Below are 21,655 nucleotides of genomic sequence, written 5' to 3' on the forward strand. Positions count from 1 at the left end.
AAGTAATGGATAAATAAATATCTATTTGTTAAGTAGTCAATTTAATCTATATTAGCATGTGTTTCACTTCATAGGCAATAGATATCTCTTAAAAATCCAAACTCTAGAAAAATCCAAACTCTAGAAAAATCTTCCCTTAAATGAATATAAGGGAATATTTTCCAGAGAGAACAAGTTTCATATAGCACAGGTTGAGAAGTAAAGAGGGTAAAAATTGAAGCCAGGGAGATGAGTTCTGAAAAACAGGTGGAAATAAGACTGTGTTGACAGAGACAAGAATGGACCAAGAAACAGTTTCATCTGTAAATGGGCTCAAGAGGATGGATGGAATTTAAGCTTGTGACTAGTTGGTTGTCTTCTCTCTCCTCCCTCCTAAAGCAATGAATTGAGAGAAGGGCAAGGAATACAAAGATTTGTGTGTGTGGATGGGTAAATGGAGGGTGGGAACAGAATATTTACCTCTACGTGTATTTTTTTTAGTGAGAGAAGAGGAGACAGAGAGACAGACTCCTGCATGCACCCACGCTGGGATCCACCCAGCAAGCCCCCTACTGGCGCTGCTCTGTACACTGGGGCCATTGCTCGGCAACTGAGCTATTTTTAATGCCTAAGATAGAGGCTCCATGGAGCCATCCTCAGCATGCAGTGCCAACTTGCTGAAACTAATTCAGCCATGTCTGCAGGAGGGGAAGAGAGAGAGAGAGAAAGAGAGAGAGAGAGAGAGAGAGAGAGAGAGAGACTGAATGAAGAGGGGAGGGATGGAGAAACAGATGGTCACTTTTCCTCTGTGCCCTGACTGGGAATCGAATTTGTAACATTCACACACAGAGCAATGCTCTACCACTGAGCCAACTGGCCAGGGCCTCCCAGTATATTTTATTGATACCAAGATGAGGTAAGTGGTACTCTGGTGTGGATCTCTGCGTCTGAGTTTATAAACCAAGGAAGGGCTTCCTTTTCCATATCCATCTTATTTAAATCTCTGCTTTCACAGTGAAGAAATAATTCTTAATTCAGAAAATTCATAAGAGTGATAGAATTAAAACACATTTTATTGACCTGTAACCAGTAATGATGTGACCAGTAGACATCAATTGAAACTTTAAAATTAGATATGTTAGTCTGAAAGCTCATATTTAAAACATTAAACAGTTGACTCTACTGTGTGACAAGCTGTGTGTATAAACATGTTTCTCGCCCCTCCAAGGCTTATAAGTTATTTGGGGAGACAAAAGCAAAATATATGATTAGAAGTAGCCCTGGCCGGTTGGCTCAGCGGTAGAGCGTCGGCCTAGCGTGCGGAGGACCCGGGTTTGATTCCCGGCCAGGGCACACAGGAGAAGCGCCCATTTGTTTCTCCACCCCTCCGCCGCGCTTTCCTCTCTGTCTCTCTCTTCCCCTCCCGCAGCCAAGGCTCCATTGGAGCAAAGATGGCCCGGGCGCTGGGGATGGCTCTGTGGCCTCTGCCTCAGGCGCTAGAGTGGCTCTGGTCGCAATATGGCGACGCCCAGGATGGGCAGAGCATCGCCCCCTGGTGGGCAGAGCATCGCCCCATGGTGGGCGTGCCGGGTGGATCCCGGTCGGGCGCATGCGGGAGTCTGTCTGACTGTCTCTCCCCATTTCCAGCTTCAGAAAAATGAAAAAAAAAAAAAAAAAAAAAGAAGTAAACCAGTAATGCCATCAAAATGCCATGGGAATAGGCCCTGGCCAGTTGGCTCAGTGGTAGAGTGTCAGACTGGTGTGCAGGAGTCCCGGGTTAGATTCCTGGCCAGGGCACACAGGAGAAGCGCCCATCTGCTTCTCCACCCTCCCCCTCTCCTTCCTCTCTGTCTCTCTCTTCCCCTCCTGCAGCCAAGGCTCCATTGGAGCAAAGTTGGCCCCAGCGCTGAGGATGGCTCCATGGCCTCTGCCTCAGGCGCTAGAATGGCCCTGGTTGCAACAGAGCAACGCCCCAGATGGGCAGGGCATCGCCCCCTGGTGGGCGTGCCGGGTGGATCCTGGTCGGGCGCATGTGAGAGTCTGTCTGACTGCCTCTCCGTTTCCAACTTCAGAAAAAAAAAAAAAAAAGCCATGGGAATAGAGGGAAAAACATAAAGATAAATCTCAGTAAACACATACGACCTAATATGTCTTCCTAAATAACTTTAATATCATATGCTAAAGGACCTTCAATGGAAAACCCCAGGTAGAAGGACACTCTTTCTATGTTCCTACCACTTCTGAGTGGACCTGAGTAAACAGATGTCACTGGTATTTTTATTTTTTCCTTTGTTCCATATTCAATGGAGATGTTCTTGCCCTCAGCCAGACCAGTGAGACGACGCAGGAGGTCTTTGACTTTCTTTTTTTTCCACACATCTCCACTCTGCCAGAAAGAATTTACATCTTTTACTTTACTGAAGTGCTGCTCTATCTCGGCCTTGTGAACAAGACTATTGAGACCCCTCTTATTCCCCAGATAGAAGAATGTGCTTGGCTGCCTGGACCTGCTCATCCTCCCGTACTGCCTGTTGAAGGACCTGTGTAAGGAAGAAACATACTTTTCCATTAGTTTGGCATCTTCATCTAGCTCTTCATTTTCTGGCCAGAACAGGAGGCAGGCCAAGAAATAAGGGTCTGGATATTGAAGGCTTTGTCTTGTGTATTGTAGCACTTCTCGGAGCAGTTTTTTAAGATTGTTAAATGGCTGAATGAACTTGGAGTTGGGTTTTAGACAATTGAGAATGATGTTGGCCAAAATGAAATTTTGCTTTTCCTTTGTCAGCCGTTTATTTGGATTTTGCTGCAAGAGGAAAGCATATTTGTTCACTATGCTTTCCATAATGTCTGCAGCCTGTTTGTGATTCGGATTAAGATATTCTAGAAGTCCAGAAAACCTTTCTGCTCTCAAAGCTTCTAGAGCTTTCCTGCAGTTCTCTTGGAGTAGGCAACTCTCTTTGCTTTGTAATAGACTCGGATCCAACTGGCAGAAGAGGACCACGTATTTTTTTATATAATCACTGATTTTCTTGCTTAAAAAGATCTCCACTGTTTCTTTTTGGATATTTCTTGATTTCAAAAGGCCCATATAATCAGAAAAAAAGTCAAAGCACTTTCTCATATCCGATTGTAAATTTTGTAAGTAGGATGTGTATTTGCTAAGAGCCACATAATAATTTTTTGGGTTACTGGGAATATTCCCCTTTCCTGATAAAAATTCTACCATCATTTTTTTAGATGATTCATTTTCTTTGTGGAAACAGGGAGTGAGCTGAAGAATCTGAATAGCATAAAGGCCAACTTCTATTTCACCCATGAAACCAGCTGTATTATATGTGTCATATTTCCTTTGGGACTTCTGTGGTGACCAGGTCGCTGTTTCATAGTCTTGCGTATCGGTTTGCTCTTGGGATATTTTGAAAGCTCTTGATGCATTTTCAGCGACTTCTAAGAAATGTGTTAGATCATTAACAGTGATATCCCTACGGTTTTTGTTTTCATCCAACCACCATTTGATTTTACTTTTGTAGACCTGACCAAGTGTGCCTGAGATATAGGAATTTTTAGGTGCTCTCTCTTTGGCCTCATTTGCCCAATCCAGAGCAGTGTCAAAGTTCTTCTCTTTAATGTAGAAATGTCTTGCTAAGGCCTGACAAATAAATGCATTTTGTGGGAATCGGATACTTCCTTCAGTCAAGACCCTTTCAACTTCATCATTCTGTAAAGCTTCAATTAACTGAGAAAACAAAGTGTCTGTTTCGTCTCCATACTCTTTGCGCTGTCTTGTAAGCAGAAGAGTTTGCACGTCATGTTGAAATTTGTCTCTTCCTATTCCAGAAACAAAGAATAAGTTCTCTTTTAATAGCTTTAATGTAATTTGGCACTTATCCAATTGATAGCTTCTTTCCAGTTCTTCTAGACAGCAGATGGCAATCAGAGGGTGAATGATACGCACACCTGTGTATCTCCCGTATTCTGCAACTTCTGTGTTTACCAGGAGTGTAGAATAGGCTCCCATCTTGTCTTCGAGGCTTTCTGTTTCCAGGGCATACTAGTGTATATGATTCCCAAAAATATTTCACATTGTGACACTGAAATGGTAAAATCAGTAACATAAGTGTTGAGCAGAGCCAGGAAAGAAATGAGTTGTGCTTCCTTGCTGTCAGTATCCAGTCCTTTTAGGATATTCTTGACTACATTTTCTATATACATTTTATCAAAATTTCCTTTCATGATCATGAATGAATAAAAGTTTTCACAGTTCTTGTGTTGCTTTTCAATTTCCTCCAGTTTGGCCTCAAAAGCTCTTTGTTCCTTGGGAGAAAGCTGGTATTTTAGTGCAATACTGTCTGCTAATATTGCATTTTCATCGGGATTCTTGGATCTCATGCAATTTAAGATAGTTACCAGTGTTTTCTCATATCGCAAACCCCTCTCTGCTAAGATGAAATGGATTGTATTCTGTAGAATGTGGACAGTTTCCTGTTCTTCCAAGTCATCCACTAGGAGAAGTACAGGGAAGTAATCCTGATGGCTGTTTGCCTTGTAGGTAATCAACTTGGTTACTTGTTCTCCAATTTCTTCAAAATCAATTGCTTTGTTTTTTAACACAGCACATCTGAAGTCTTCCTTTAGGTCCCAGAGAACATTCATAGCCAATGTAGTACCCCCACAGCCTGGATGATGATAAAGATTGATAATTTTTACAAATGCTGGTTTAGAAGACTCTGCCTGACATATTAGATCTTTAAGTTCTTTATAATTGTCTCTTTTGACAAAGGCTGAAGTATAGTTTTCAGAAGAAAAATAGAAGTTCCACCAGGATACTTTGCCACCTCGATAAAAGTGCTCTTCTTTTGTTTTCTTAAATTCTTCAAATTTAGATTCATTTTTCTCGATATCTGTGTCTTTACACTGATTTGCACAGAGAATTTCCAGTGCAGTCAAGATATCCTCTTCCTTTTTCTCTAGGAAAACTGAGGACAAACCCCTGAAGGGCAAAATCCTTCTTGATGACTCAGTGACTGGTTTTAGTTTAAGGATAGTACTGTTTATCAATTCTAAATCCAAAGTGGAAATACTGTGCTGTGTTAACTCATCTGCCATTATCTGTCTTACTTGTAGTAGATCTTTCCATCGTTGATAAATGTGTGAATTTACACAAATACACAATATATTGTCCATTCCATTGAAGGCTTGGTAGAAAGCACAGAAGGTTTCAATGAGTGGGTCTCCTGGGCTTTCCACTGGAGAGAGTAATAGAAACACTACCAAAAATTTCCCTCTTCTCATTAGATTTTCATCTATGAGAAATAAAATCACTTTCCTGACTTCAGAAGCTCTTTCTTTCTGCCATAAACATGGTTCTAGAGGCTTATACCTCTCATCTTTCAAGGCTGACCTGCCATTGCAGAAGATCCAGCTGGTCTGATCGTAAAGGTTCAGACTAGAAATCTTCTCACTTAGAGTAGTTGTATTTTCCTCATACTGGTTTGGAAAGTGAAGGTTTGCTACTCGGCTTTTTTGGTAAGCTTTGGCCACTCCCTTGCTCTCAGATTCAGGATCAAACTCCAACACAGCAAACCATTTAATCTCCTTTAGAAAATCGAAGTTCTTTGTTTGGTTTGGATGGCATTTATTTATTACAAGAATGTACTGATTGTAGTATGAATTATCCAGTGACTCTCGGTTTCCTATGAGAAGTTTAACCAGCTTTCGTCCTTCACTCTCCATCCTGTGTGCCTTCACCTCATATTTTTCTTCAGCCTCTTTTCTAGATGCTGCCAGTGAATTTAGTTTTCTAAAAAATGTTTTGAAATCCACATCTCGTTGCGTGACATTGGCCAGGATATCCTTAGAGCTTGCGCCATCTCTCACAAACAGTGAAATATCTTGGTTTTGTTTCCATGTTTCATCTTTACAGTTTTGCATCTTAATGTAAAAATACTTTTCTTTACAGACAGAGTATTTTGGAATAACGTCTACTTCAATGACAAATCCGTCAGATAGTGTATTGTTCTGTAGTAGGACTTCCACAAACCTTGGCTGTCGAATGCACTTCTTGGCTTCACTAATGTCACTGTCTTCAAAATACTGTTTGATCATTAGATTGAAGTGGTCAATGAAGGCCTCTTTACTAGTGACTTGTACACCAACAATTTCCCCATGGTGGGGTTTGTCATTGACCCCAAAATGGATGGTGCCATTGGTGCGTGAATTCATACAAGCTGATGTGAATCGGAAGACTTCATTGCTAAATTTCATCTTAATGTCCTTCTCTGTGGCATTTTCTGTATTTGTGAAGGCTTTGAATTCATGTACTGGGTCTATTAGGTTGAGTGGTCCTGTTTCAGGTTGTAGAACATAATGTTCTATGTAACGATGGCTGCTATGGAAGTGATCAAAAGGATATGGTATACAAGTCAACTGTTCAGGTTTTGGCTCATTCTTTCTTTTGTCTTTAGCGGTCACTACTTCATTTAATGCATTTTCTTTTACAAGAACTTGTTCCTTGGTATCTCCGATCTCTCTGAGATTATGATCAGTATTGGGTGGCATTGATTGCTTCTCTTCTTTTTTTGTTTGTTGTGACTTTTTATGGTGTCCTTTTTTGGAGGGTTTTGTAGGATCTAATTGCCCAGCATCCTGATTGTGATTTTCAGGGAAACTATTATTCAATTTGTCATACGTACGTTTTATCAAAAGTGCTGGACCCCAAGGTAGTCCCATGTCTCTAAGGTCCTTTTCACTTAATTCCTGCAGGACTAATCCTGTCACTTCTTCATTGAATAGAATCTGCCCGTATTTCTCATCAGTCTTAAGGTCTTTGATTACCCATTGTTTCACATGCTCTTTGTTCCAGTCTTTGATCATTTCAGGTAGATTTACTTGTTCACTCATATCGCAGCTGCATCCTTCTTCCTTGGAAAAAGTAATACAATAAGTATTTTAGTATGATACTTTATCATTAAAGTCACAGAGTCCATTATGTAGATAGTTTAATCTAAACAGCATGTACAAAATAATTGTTCAAGGATGATTCTTAAAACTGCTTAGTACTTAGTTTTACTGTTTTTATTTCTGATGAGTGCCCTTGATTCCTAGATCCCTGGTTGGCAAACTGTGGCTCATGAGCCACATGCGCCTCTTTGGCCCCTTGAGTGTGGCTCTTCCACAAAATACCATGTGTGGGCACTACCTCAATAAGGAATGTACCTACCTATATAGTTTAAGTTTAAAAAATTTAGCTCTCAAAAGAAATTTCAAGTGTTGTACTGTTGATATTTGGCTCTGTTGACTAATGAGTTTGCCAACCACTGTCCTAGTGATTATAATTGTAATTATGAAGTTAGAATTAGCTGTTAACTGGGGTGACATATCCCTTTATCATTATAATAATATTACCTTTTAAGCTTAAGTTGGTGAAATTGGTTTTCTTTGTAACTCAAAACCAGAATCTTAAGTAATAAAGAAATTGGTTCCCATATTGCAAAAAATCTTTAAAATAGAAAATTGGGTAAGTGGAGGTGGAAAAAAAATAGGAAACTTCATTGGATGTCAGAGTAATGGTGGTGTGAGAGATACGCCTGATCTCTTCCTTTGAAATTTCAACAAATTGAACAACTATAATGCAGTGAAAGAACCCTAACTGGGCTCATAGAATTACCTGAAAGATTCATGCACTGAATGGACTAAAGGTGGGACAGGCTGAGAAGGGGGGCAGAAGATAAAATGTATTTGCGGTTGGCTGTGGGGAGGAAACAAACCCTGAGTGACTGGTTTGTTTGTTTTTTTCTCTGCTGGACTATGGGGAGGAGGGAAGCTTGGGCTGTCTGGGTTTTGTCTGAAGGGCACAGAGAGGGAAACCTGAAGTGAGTGGGTCTTCTACTGCTGGGAGGAGTGGTGAGATAGAGGGACAGAGGGGGAGATAAACCAAAGCAGCCAGAGCATGGGGTCATGTCCCTGCAGTTAGCCTGCAGCCTGCACTTGGAAAAGACAAAGAAAACTAAAGTGCATTCCCCACCCAGCCTCCTAGATCCCACCTCCCTCACTTTGTAGGTATGGAGAATGGCAGAGACAAACCCCACAGCTAGCTCTTTAGAACTACTCTCTGCTCTGAAGAATAGAGGTGCTTCACGTCCAGTCCCCAGGGCTGTTGAGACAGGGGAGGAGTTCCTGGAGGCCTGAGATCACCATAGCTAGAGGTGGAAAATTGTAAAGCTGAAGCCATAAAGCCGAAGCTGTAAAGCCCTCACAGCTTGCCCCACCCACCAGTATGACTGTGGCCCTGCTTACATCGTTATGACAGTAACATCTCAGTGGTGAACAATTCAGGAATTTCAGAGCTGAAACTTGTAATACAGCAACACCTACTGGAAGAAAAACAGTAACCACAAAACCGAAATTTATTTTTCCTTTATTTCCTCTTTTTTCCTTCTTATTCTTGTTTTCTCTTTTGAATATCATTTTCTTTAATTTTTATATTTTTTATTCCTTGTGAGTGTTATGTTTGTTTTTTATTTTTTTTGATTTTTGTCTTGTGTGGTTATTCTTTTTTACTTGTTACTATTTTAAATTTTTTATATTTTTATGGTATATTTTTATTTTAATTTTTCATTGTTGTGGGGGTTGTTTTTAGGATGCTGAAAAATAGCACTCTCAATGCCATTAAGGAAGAAGAAATTGAATACCATGGCTACACAGGACAGAGACATAGTTCAAAAAGAAAATGAAAAAATCTCCAGAAAAAAATCTTAATCACATGGAAACCTTGGAATTAAATGATAGAGAACTCAAAATTGAAGTTCTGAAAATATTCAACGAGATACCAGGAATCACCAACAAGCAACTTATTGAGTTCAGAAAATGAATGAATGAACAAAACAAATACCTCACCAAGGAGGTTGAAACTTTAAAAACAGAGATGAAAAACTCAATACATGAATCAAGAATTCAGGTAGCAAGTTTAGCTAATAGAACAAGCCAGAGAGAGGAAAGAATCAGTGACATTGAAAACTAGAGATGCTCCAGAGAGAAGAGGAAAGACACTCATGAATTTAAAAAATAAGAGAGCTCTATAAGAATTGGGTGACCCCATCAGAAAGAGCAATATAACAATAATGAGTATATCAGAAAAGAAGAGAGGAAGAAGAGAATGGAGAGCCTATTCAAACAAATAATTGATGAGAGTTTCCCAAGCCTATGGAAAGAGTTAGAGCCTCAAATATAAGATGCAAATAGAATACCGAGTAACTTCAACCCAAACAGACATACTCCAAGGCACATTGTAATAAAATTGTCAAAAATCAGTGACAAAGAACAAATCCTCAAGGCAGCTAGGGAAGAGAAAAACATAACATATAAAGGAAAGCCCATTAAGTTATCATCATACTTCTCAGCAGAAACTCTACAAGCCAGAAGAGAGTAGAACCAAACATTCAAAGTACTGAAGGAGAGGAATTACCAGCTAAGAATACTATATCCATTAAAGTTATTCTTCAAATATGAAGGAGAAATAAAAACTTAAAGACATATATAAATTGAGGGAGTTTATCACCAGAAAACCCCCATTGCAGGAAATACTCAAGAGGGTTATTCAACCAGATACAAATAACAAAACAAAACTGCAAGTAAAAGCTCCAACAAAGTCACAATAAAAACAAGGATAATCTGTGACAACAATAACATAAAAGGGGAGGGGATAAAGATCTGCAGTAGCAAAAAAGGATGAGTGCAGGAGAACTCATAAGACAAAGGACTCTTGTACATATGGAAATATGGCTCTTAATAACCTAATGGTAACCACTCATGAAAAAGCCACTACTGAAATACACAGTTCAAAAAAAGAAGAAACAAGAGAAAGAAGTATGGAATACCACCAAACAAAAGCAACTGACAGAAGCACTAAAGAGAAGGACCAAATGAGACACAGAAGTACCAGAAAACAAAACAAAAAATGGGTATAGGAAATCCTCAAGTGTTAATAATTACCCTAAATGTAAATGGACTGAACTCACCAATAAAGAAGCACAGAGTAGCAGATTGAATAAAAAAGCAAAACCCAGCCATATGCTGTCTTCAAGAGACACATCTAAGCTGCAAGGACAAAAGTACACTCAAAGTGAAAGTTTGGAAAACAATTTTCCAAGCAAATAATATCCAAAGAAAAGCAGGGATTGCCATACTCATATCTGACAGTTCTGACTTCAAGATGACAAAGGTAATCAGAGACAAAGATGGACATTTCCTAATGACACTGTATCAAAAATACATAACACTTCTTAATATATATGCACTGAACCAGGGAGCACTAAAATATATACAGCATCTACTAACTGATCTAAAAATAGAAGCAGGCAAAAATACAATCATACTTGGAGATTTCAGCATACCATTGACAGCTTTAAATATATCATCCAAATAGAAAATCAATAAAGAAATATCAGCCGTAAATGACACTCTGGATCAAATGGATATAAAAGACATTTATAGGACATTTCATCCCAAAACATCAGCTTATAGATTCTTCTCTAGTGCACATGGAACCTTCTCAATGATAGACTATGTGTTGGGTCATAGAACTAACATCAGCAAATTTAGGAAGATTGAAGTTATACCAAGCATATTTTCTGATAATAAGGCTTTGAAGTTAGAATTCAACTGTAAAAAGGAAGTAAAAAAACCTAGAAAAATGTGGAAATTAAACAACATGCTTCAAAAAAATGAATGGATCAAAGAAGAAATAAAAGCAGAGATCAAAAGATATTTACAGACAAATGAAAACGACAACACAACATATTGAAATTTCTGGGATGCAGCAAAAGCAGTAATAAAAGGGAAGTTGATCTCATTACAGGTTTATATCATGAAACGAGAGATCCTAAGTAAACAACCTAACATCACAGCTTAAGGAACTAGAAAAAGAAAAGCAAAGGCAACCTAAAGTCAGTAGAAGAAAGGAAATGGTAAAAATTAGAGCAGAACTAAATGAAGTAGAGAACAAAAACACTATAGAAAAAATTAATACAACAAAGAGCTGGTTCTTTGAAAATATTAATAAAATCAATAAACCACTGGCTAGATTCACTAAGTTAAAAAAAAGAAGGACTCATATAAACAAAATCCAAAATAAAAGAGGAGAAATTATCACAGATATCTTAGATGTACAAAGGATCATAGTAAAATATTATGAAAGATTATATGTCACCAAATTCAATAACCTAGAGGAAATGGATGCATTCTTAGAACTATACAATCTTCCTAGACTGGGTCACGAAGAAGTGGAAAACCTAAATTTACCTATAAGCAGGGAGGAAATAGAAACAACTATCAAAATCTCCCCAAAAACAAAAGTCCAGGACCAGATGGCTACACTAGTGAATTCTACCAAACATTCAAAGATTTGGTACCTATCCTTTTGAAAGTCTTCCAAAAAATAGAAGAAGCAATAATCCCTAACACATTTTATGAGGCCAACATAACCCTCATACCAAAAACTGGCAAGGATAACACAAAAAAAGAAAACTACAAAACAGTTATCTCTAATTAATACAGATGTAAAAATCCTAAACAAAATACTAGCAAATCAAATACAACACACATTAAAAAAATAATACATCATGATCAAGTGGGATTCATTACAGCAGCACAAGGATGGTTCAACATATGGAAATTGATCAACATAATACACCACATCAAAACAAGGGGCAAAAATTATATGATCCTGTCAATAGATGCAGAAAAGACATTGATGATACAACATCCCTTTATGTTTAAAACACTCAATAAAATAGGAATAGAAGAAAAGTACCTTAACATAATAAAGGCCATATATGACAAACCATCAGCTAATATCATACTAAATGGTGAAAAATGAAGGCTTTTCCTCTCGAAGCTGGAACAAGACAAGGCTGCCCACTCTCTCCACTCTTATTCAACATAGTTCTGGAGGTTTTACCAGAACGATTAGGCAAGAGAAAGAAATAAAAGGCATCCATATCAGGAAAGAAGAAGTAAAGGTATCACTTTTTGCAGATGACATAATCCTGTATATAGAAAACCCCAAAGACTACACCAAAAAAACTAGTAGAAACAATAAACCAATAACAGTAAAGTTGCAGGATACAAAATCAACATACAAAAGTCCATTGCTTTTCTATATGCCAACAATGAAATTTTGGGAAATGAACTACAATAAACAATTCCTCTTACAATTGAAACAACAACAACAAAATAAAATACCTAGGAATAAACAAAGGATGTGAAGGACCTATATACTGAAAACTGTAAAACATCATTGAAAGAAATTGGAAAAGACGAGATGGAAAAATATTCCATGTTCATTGATTGGAAGAATCAACATAGTTAAAATGCCCATATTACCCAGAGCAATATACAAATTTACTGCAATCCACATCAAAATCCCAATGTCATTTTTTAAAGAAATAGAACAAAAAATTACCAGGTTTGCATGGAACCATAAAAAACCCCAAATAGCCAAAGCAATCCTGAGAAAAAAAAGAAACTGGAGGTATCGCACTACCTGACTTCAAATTATACTGTAGAGCCACATAATCAAAACAGCATGGTATTGGCAGAAAAATAGACATACAGAACAATTGAACAGAATCGAGAGCCCAGAAATAAAACTACATATAATTATATATATGGACAAATCATCTTTGACAAAGGAGCCAGAAATATACAATGGAAAAAAGAAAGCTTCTTCAATAAATGGTGCTGGGAAATTTGAAAAGTCACATGCAGAGGAATAAAACTTGACTACAGTTTCTCCCCCTGCACATAAATTAATTCAAAATGGATCAAAGACCTAAATATAAGATCCAAAACAATAAATTACATAGAAAAAAACATAGGTACTAAACTCATGGACCTTGGCTGTAGAGAACAATTTATGAATTTGACCCCAAAGACAAGGAAAGTAAAGGCAAAAATAAATGAATGGGACTATATCAAATTGAAAAGCCTCTGCACAGGAAAAGAAACTGACAACAACAACAAAAAATAGGCAGCCAATTAAATGGGAGATATTTGCAAACAAGAGTTCCGTTAATGGGTTAATATACAAAATATATAAACAAATTTAAATATTACAAAACTCAGCAACAAACAAGCCAATAATTTAATTAAAAAATGGCGAGAGGACCTGAACAGACACTTCTCCCAAGAGGACATACAAATGGCCAACAGATATATGAAAAGATGTTGATCTTCATTAGCTATTCAAGAAATACAAATCAAAACTATGAGATACAACCTCACACCTGTTAGATTGGCTATTACCAACAAGACAGGTAATAACAAGTGTTGGAGAGGCTGTGGAGAAAAAGGATCCCTCATTCACGCTGGTGGGAATGCAAATTAGTACAACCATTATGGAAGAAAATATGGTGGATCCTCAAAAAGTTAAGAATAGAACTACCAAATGACCCAGCAATCCCTCTACTGGGTATATACCCCCAAAGCTCAAAAACATTGACACTTAAAGACGCATGCAGCCCCATGTTCATCGCAGCATTGTTCACAGTGGCCAAATCATGGAAACAACCAAAGTGTCCCTTGATAGAGGATCGGATAAAGAAGATATGTACATATATACTACCCAGCTATGAGAAATGATGACATAGTGACATTCTTGAGAACATTATACTGAGTGAAATAAGTAAAGCAGAAAAAGCTAAGAACTGTATGATTTCACACATAGGTGGGACATAAAACTGAGACTCATGGACATGAATAAAAGTGAAGTGGTTACCAGGGAGAAGGATGTGGAGGAGGGGGAGGGTATAGGGTAGGGATAGGATGCAAAGAGGGACAAATATAAAGTGATGTAAAATAATTTGACTTCAGGTGATGGGTATACAACATAATCAGCAGTTCAAATGCTGTAGAAATGTTTACCTGAAATCTATGTACTCTTATTGATCAATGTCACTCTGTTAAAGTTAATTTTCTATATAAAATTTATAAAAACTTTTTTTCATAAATAATAATAATGCTACCGTGAACCTGGGGGTGCAGATATCTTTTTGAGATAGAGTTTTTGTTTTCTTTAAGTAAGACCCACAAGTGGAATTGCTGGGTCATATGGTAGCTCTATTTTTAATTTTTTGAGGAACCTCCCTACTGTTTTTCATTGGTGACTGCACCAATTTAAATTCCCACCAACAGCGCCCAGTGATTCCCTTTTCTGTATATCCTTACCAACACTTGTTATTCTCATCTTTTTGATAATAACCATTTTAACAGGTGTGAGGAGATTGTGGTTTTGAATTTTCTTCATTTTGTAATCCATTAGACCAGAACCAAGTCCAGTTTCCCAGCAGATGGTCATAATGAGTGAGAGAGGAGTTTATGTTTTTTAAAGAAAGGTTAGACATATGTTCTTCATCCAGCAGGCACATCACAGCAACCCGAGTCCCAGTCTCCTCACACCCCTTATTAGCTTTGCCATCTCAGGTCCAGTCCCTGCGGGAACATGCTTCTCATACAGGGTTTTCTGTCCTGGTTCTCAGGGAGCCAGCCTTCCAGGGGGCTCATGGTCACCCTCTGCTGTGTTGACTGCTCTTGCTACTCTGGGCAGATGGAGTCTCCTGTGGAGGTGTTTTTATCACTCTCCTCAGAAACTCTGTTCACATATTAGGCAGTGTTTTATCTTAGCCAGGGTCCTCCAGCATTCTATAAGAAGCAGCACATGAAGGATTTCCTGTTTATCAGCCACTATATGCCCGGAGACACTGTGCTGGCATATGTTTTAAACACAGGGACCTTTGGATTTGTCAAGAAGCTACCTAGTATAAATAATGAGGGAGCAGTTGTGATCAGGAAAATAAAGTCATGATTAAATTATGTCTCCTTTTAGCCCACCTGTTTTCCCATTCATGGTGTAGGAATTGGACCAGAACCAGAGTTGTCTTGGTGGTGGTTGTTTTTGTTCTATTTCTTTACTTGTTTAAAGGTGTTGCTCTGGTTGGATCTGGGGGAGAAGACCTCCATCTTAACTCCTTTATTCTGTGCTGGGACCATTTTGAACCCCAGTTCTCCTATGAGTACTTAATTTCAGGATCTACTCGCTAAGGACTGTAATTTTCTCTCTCAGAGGAAGGCTCAAACCGGTAGGGCAAGCGCCAGTGCCCAGCCCACAGGAGATCTTACCTCCAGGAAAGAATTCTTGCACTCCTGGCTGGAGGCCAGCTGGTTCACGCTCTGCTCTGCTTGTCTTCAGAGCTGAAACTACAAAGCAAGTTAGTTTCATTTTACAAAGGACACATTATAATTATGTATTTCTTTGCATAGTCTCAGTATAAGCTAGTTATGAAGGAAAACCCTAAACAAAATAATTAAAATTTGAAGGGTTTAATCTTTAGGTGTAAACATTTACTATCATTTTGAGTTCAACAGGACAGTTTGGCATAGTGGCACCTGGCTACAATTTTCCTCACAGTTTGGTATGCTTCAGTTCCTGATCTTCTGATCTGTATTTTACTTAGCTCTTCGATCCAAACCACAGAGCCTTCCACCTTCAGAAACACTACACCTGCTTGTGGGAAGGTTTCTTTTTTAAAGAACTCTGCAGTCAACTTAAATTACATCTTGCAATGTGTATGTATGAAATCAGTGAGATTTCTCATCCGTTTTAGAATTGTTTTGTTAGAAATAGCTTGCGTACACTTGAAAATATATTCATTTTTATAGTTCTGATTATTTTTTATAATTAGTGTTAAAAAACAGCTTTTAAAGAAAGTTGATGAAACAGACATCTTTAATGATTAGAAACTTACCAGGGCTTTTGTGAAAACGTCCACTTTTTATATCAGCAACTTAAAATAGGTCTTCATAAAGCTCTTTGATCTGGAGCTGTTAGGTTAGTTGCCTTTCTTGAGAATTTGCGAGTTGTGCCCCGGAAAGCCCTACAGGAAGTAGAAATGTAGGCAGAACAGACCCAGTCCTTTTATACTTGTGCCTGAGGATGTAGTTAGAACAGACCCAGTCCTTTTATACTTGTGCCTGAGGATGTAGTTACTGAGAATCTGTTACATCAAAAAAATTATGTCACAGCAAATTAAAATGCAATTGATTGGATTGTTGCTTAGGAACTATTTATTAACTATTTCCCCCTTAAGTTTCTACTATGAAAATTTCCAAACACAAAATTTGGAAGAATAACAAAAGGAATATCCTTCATCTAGCAATCTCTTCTATATTTAAATATTTTTAATAAAATAAACAAGCAACTACAAATATGTTACATGCATTCTTTCTTTCTCTCTTTCCACATCCCACATTCCATGTGGAGCAAATCTTACAGGTTTTATCTTCAAACTGTGTCTAGCATCTGGCCACCAGCCACCACCTCCTCCACTGCCACCTGGTCCAAGCCCCCACCTTCTCTCCCTGGATTATAGGAGTACCCCTCACTAGTTTTCCTCTGCGGTATTGATCCCTTTGGGGCCTTCTCAAAATGGCAGCCAGCGAGCCTGTTCAGCTGTAAATGACACACGATATCCTGTTGACTCCCTCCCAGTGCCTTTGCAGTTTGACTCTGAGAGGCCAGCTTATTATGAACTACAAGGCCTCCCAGGACCTGGCACCCTGTCCCGTCAGGCCCTCTGACTTGTATTCCTCTCAGTGAATCTGGTCCAGCCCCTGGGTTCCTTCTGCTCCAGCAGGCAGCACCTGCTCCTGCTCTGGCACGGCACCGTCTCTCTCCCTGGAATGTCCTGGAAACCTGTTCGGTTCTCGGCCACACTTCCCTCAGGTCCTTCATCAATTGTCACCTTGTCACTGTCACTTCTTGGCCAGCCTACAGGAAAATATATCTCCTCTCACAACATTTCCTGTTCTTCTTCCGTCTTAAAAAAATCTACTCAGGACTTACCACAATCAGTCCATATATTTTAACCTGTCTGTCTTGTTTACTTTCTGTTCCCTCCATCGCTCTGTGTGCCTCCTGAGAACAAGAATGTTGGTGCGTTCTGTTCACTGTCTGACGGTGCCTAGCTCACAGTAGCTTCCTGACAAAAGCTGGTTGGATGACTAACATATTTCCCTGGAGTAATTAAAAGTAATGAAATTTTGAAAACCCTTGAGTTAGCTGTATCTGTGGGTCAAAGGATGAGGGCAGTTATTTCATTTGGTTTACATTCCAGACAGAAATCTGGAGAAATCTCTACTGTCCTATGCGTTAGACCAGAACTAACTCTGGCTTCAGCCATGTGGTGACAAAGAATGAAACGGAAGTTTTATCAAAAGCAAAGGGAAATTGATAAATGTTTTCTCCTGCAGTCCTTCTAGGTAGCCCCGTTTCCGAATACCCCTTAGCAGTTTTCTGCTCTGTCCCACAGTGAGGCCATACTCGTCCGGGCTCTTCCCCAGAGGAGGGCCCGTTCTCCTCCAGGTCCTCGCGCACAGCCTCAGCGTCTCTGCTCAGGGAAGCTGATCCTGGCGAGGGGCTTCCCCTCTGCCCATGCTTAGGTCTGATGCTACAGTTCCTTCCCTTGTCCAGTGTCTTTCAGTAATTTAACCATTCACCTCTCCCGGAATATCCTAGTGATCGAGAGGACAGAGCCTAAATTTTCTCTTTTAATTTAACCAGTGATTACAATATTCAAACGTGGGTCAATATTCTAGAAAGGAAGCAGGACATTTCCACTGCAGTCCATGTCTTTCTTGTTTCTTACAGCTCTTTGGCCTCTACACAGCTACTGCCTCGTTGTGAGCTATTGTCTAGTGTAGGGGATGCCTCAAGGGGCACTTTGTGCCACCTAGTAGGTGACAGCACCCTCTCAAACTTCCTTTTGTTCAGATTCTGCTAACAGATACCAGGATGATAGAAATACTCTTCTCTAGTAAGGTCACTGACATTTATTCCCCCAAACTTGGAGCTTTCTGATGGGGTTGCAGGCAGGGGACATGACCCCCTCCACCCTTAAATGGATGAAGGAATATTGACAGACTAGAAGTTCCATATCACCTTCCCCCAGACATCTGGACTGACTCACCCGGGTGGGAAGGTATCTTGTGTCAATACACTAAACTCTTCAAAAATAGCCTTGGACTGATAATGGTCAAAGGTTTCTCATCTCCCTTCCCGTACATGGTAATAGTTGTGAACATATAATGATTTGAAACTATTGTATTCAGCAATACTCTTTAAATAGTTTCTACTTTCTCAACTTTAAGAGAATCTGCATATATATTGTTGGAGGTTAGTAAAAATTAAAGTTTTTAGGACTGGTGTGGACAGATTTTGAGAGTGACTTGACATAACTCTTGGCTTCCTAGGGACCCTCAGCTTTTTGTTCTGAAACCATCATAAACATATATCTTTTTATTAATAATAGCAACATTAATTATTGGCAAAGGAACAACAGGGTACCATTGTCCAGCAGTTGCTCCAGTATTTTCTCTTTAGATACTGCAGACGTGCCAAATTATCAGGGCCCTTAGGGACAAGCTCTGGTACCCTCCCACCCTCATCTCAGGGGGTTTCAGTAGCACTCCAGATATTGGTGCCCTGAGGAGTTCTGCTCTGCGGGACTGTTAGAGTTGACAGTAGGGGAAAGACCATCCGGAATCCTGGCTCTCCCAGGAGAGCTGCACGCACACTCCTCCTGTGGCCTGACAACTGAAACTACACATGAACTATTGGGTTGGGGAATAAGTTCGTAGCGCTTTTATATTTTCTTTTACAACGATTTGTTTGCTGTTTGGCAAAGGGTAAGTATTCATTCGATAAAACTCTTTCTGCTCTACAAAACTATGTTAATTGTATTTTTGAGTTATTTAATTTTTTATTAGTTTTGAGGCTTAGAAATGGAATACCCAGGAGGCAAAAATCAACATTTTCGACACCTGCTCTTCTTTGCTTTTCATCGAGGTAAAAAAGCTGCCGAAGCAGCCTGGGACATTTGCGACGTGTATGGAGAAGGTGTCATAGGCGAGTCTACAGCACGGAAATGGTTTGCAAAGTTCAAAAATGGCGACTTTGACGTCGATGACACGTGCCGCAGCAGAAGGCCTTCTGAATTCGATGAAGAACTGGGAAATGCTCAAAAAGAATGCCACGGTCAACAAGGAGCTCTACATTGCCCAGCTACACCGCGTGAATGAGGCTATTCGACTGAAAAGACCTGATCGACGTGGTCAAACCATACTCCTTCACGACAACGCCAGGCCCCATGTTGCACAAGTCGTCAAAGCCGCACTCCAAGAGCTCGAATGGGAGGTCCTTCAGCATCCCTCGTATTCTCCGGACCTTGCACCGACCGATTACCATCTTTTCCGCTCCCTGTCAAACCATATGAAGGGCGTTACCTTCGATAACAAAGAGGTTCTTAAAAACTGGCTCAACAACTTCTATGACACCAGACCAGGCGATTTTTGGCGGAACGGCATCAACAAATTGGTCGAGAGGTGGGAAGAGGTTATAAACAGCAATGGCGAATATATAATTGATTAACTTATTGATATAATTATTGTTTTTTGTTTAAATAAATGTCTTCGGTAAAAACGCTACGAACTTATTCCCCAACCCAATAGTTAAGTTTCGTTTTCCTGAGGTTGTTTTCATTTAGTTTCTAACCAGGTTACTGTATAAGGTGGATCTGAAGCAAACACACAGAAAAATAGCCTCTGCAGATATCTTTGATGAAATGTAAAACTTTTAATAACATTTAAGTTATGGAAGACATAATTTTGCATAATTGCACATGACCCTTCGTTTCTTTAGAATCTTTTATGTATAAATTCTGGGACGTCTTTGCATTGTTTCTCTAATCGTCTTTCCCACTCTCTACACAACCAGAAACACTCTCCTCCTCTTAAGTACACTTAAAAAGTTAGCCTCAGTTAAATATAGCAATATATATTTATCCATTTATATATCTAATTAATTTCAGTATTTTTACAAGTAATGATTTGTGTACAAGCACATATATTTACATAAAATGTACAGCTGGCATTAAAAAAATAGCTGTTCCTTCATAAGCATAAAAATAAAATATGATTCAGCAACTTACCAGGATTTTTCTGAAAACTTCCTCCTTTTATATCAGAAACAGTTGTTTTTAACCTTTGTTTTCTTATTCCTCTTCTGGTGGTGAGGAGACAGATAATTGTAAGGACCTTTTTAAAAAGAAAAGGGAGCCAGGAAGCTGTAAGTGTTGTGGCCTGCGGATGCTCTGGCTCTTCCTGGGGGTGGGAGCGGCAGGCAGGGGCAGAATGAGGGAGTGGAAATGCAGAGTTTCAGTTTTGCTTGAGAACGGATTTATTTGGATCTAGAAGATTGCAAAACATTTCAAAAATGACATTGCAAAAACTGTCAATTAATTTGAACAATTGCTTAGAAACTATTCACCAGACAGAATTTTAAGTCATTAGAATAAGAAACTAGGGCGGGGCGGTGGGAGGGGGGAGGACCTACAGAAAAAAGGAAAGAGAAATACTGAGAGAAAATTAGAATCTCAGTGTGATTCAGCTATGGGCTGAATTGTGTCCCTCAAAACTCACATGTTGAAATGCAATCCCCAGTACCTTAGTATTTGGAGACAGGATCTTTTATTTATTTATTTATTTATTTATTTATTTTTATTTCTAATCTAGGTATGAAGTCTTTTTTTTTTTTTCTGAAGCCGGAAACAGGGAAAGACAGTCAGACAGACTCCCACATGCGCCCGACCAGGATCCACCCGGCACGCCCACCAGGGGGCGATGCTCTGCCTCTCCGGGGTGTCGCTCTGTTGCGACTAGAGCCACTCTAATGCCTGGGTCAGAGGCCAAGGAGCCATCCCCAGCACCCGGGCCATCTTTGCTCCAATGGAGCCTCGGCTGCGGGAGGGGAAGAGAGAGACAGAGAGGAAGGAGAGGGGGAGGGGTGGAGAAGCAGATAGGCGCTTCTCCTGTGTGCCCTGGCCGGGAATTGAACCCGGGACCTCTGCACGCCAGGCCGACGCTCTACCACTGAGCCAACCGGCCAGGGAGTCTTTTTTTTTTAAAGATTTTATTCATTATAGAGAGGGAAAAAGAGAGAGAGAGAGAGGAGAAGGGGGGAGAAGCAGGAAGCATCAACTCCCATATGTGCCTTGACCAGGCAAGCCCAGGGTTTTGAACCGGCAACCTCAGTGTTTCCAGGTTGACACTTTATCCACTGCGCCACCACAGGTCAGGCTGGAGACAGGATCTTTAAAGGTAAAATAGGGAGAGTGAGTTCATCAGGGAGGATGACTCCTAATCTAATATGACTGGTGTCCAGGTTAGAAGAGGAGATTGGGACACTGGCACATACAGAAAGACCTGCTGAGGTATTGTAGTAATATAATGTTATAGTAATTAAATATATAGAAGTATAAAAAACAAAAATATGGAAGCTATATAAAAGTAATTAAGATATAGTAATAAAATTAATTAAGAAAATTAAGTAAAATTATGCCGTCTGAATAGGAATTAATATAGTGTGTGCAGATGAGATAAACAGACTCTGACTTTCCAGCAGGGCCCAGTTAGTGTGTGTGTGAAGTTATACATAGATAAGAAGTGGCTTGATGTCATAACTCTGTAAGTTAACATAAACAAGAAGCTTCCCTAGGAACATCTTAAAAAGTGGTTTGATATAAAATTTCAGTAGATTAACATAAAAGGGCTTCCTGGGAGGAACTCC

At 39.4% G+C, this 21,655-nt stretch overlaps 1 protein-coding gene and 1 long non-coding RNA gene across 2 annotated transcripts in view; one reads left to right on the top strand and one right to left on the bottom strand.

Annotated features, from left to right (window-relative positions):
- Positions 1–21,655, top strand: part of LOC136384223 (uncharacterized) — a 38,177-nt gene that overhangs the window by 4,298 nt on the left and 12,224 nt on the right. The window lies entirely within an intron of this gene.
- On the bottom strand, positions 1,646–20,219 carry LOC136384211 (sterile alpha motif domain-containing protein 9-like). Its single transcript, XM_066354364.1, is given in 5 exon segments — positions 1,646–4,017; positions 4,020–6,900; positions 8,275–8,351; positions 15,154–15,231; positions 20,019–20,219. Coding segments are annotated over 2 exon segments (4,743 nt in total). The 5' UTR covers positions 6,880–6,900; positions 8,275–8,351; positions 15,154–15,231; positions 20,019–20,219; the 3' UTR covers positions 1,646–2,134.

Source organism: Saccopteryx leptura, chromosome 12 (genome assembly GCF_036850995.1).
Source record: "Saccopteryx leptura isolate mSacLep1 chromosome 12, mSacLep1_pri_phased_curated, whole genome shotgun sequence".
Taxonomy (NCBI): Eukaryota; Metazoa; Chordata; class Mammalia; order Chiroptera; family Emballonuridae; genus Saccopteryx; species Saccopteryx leptura.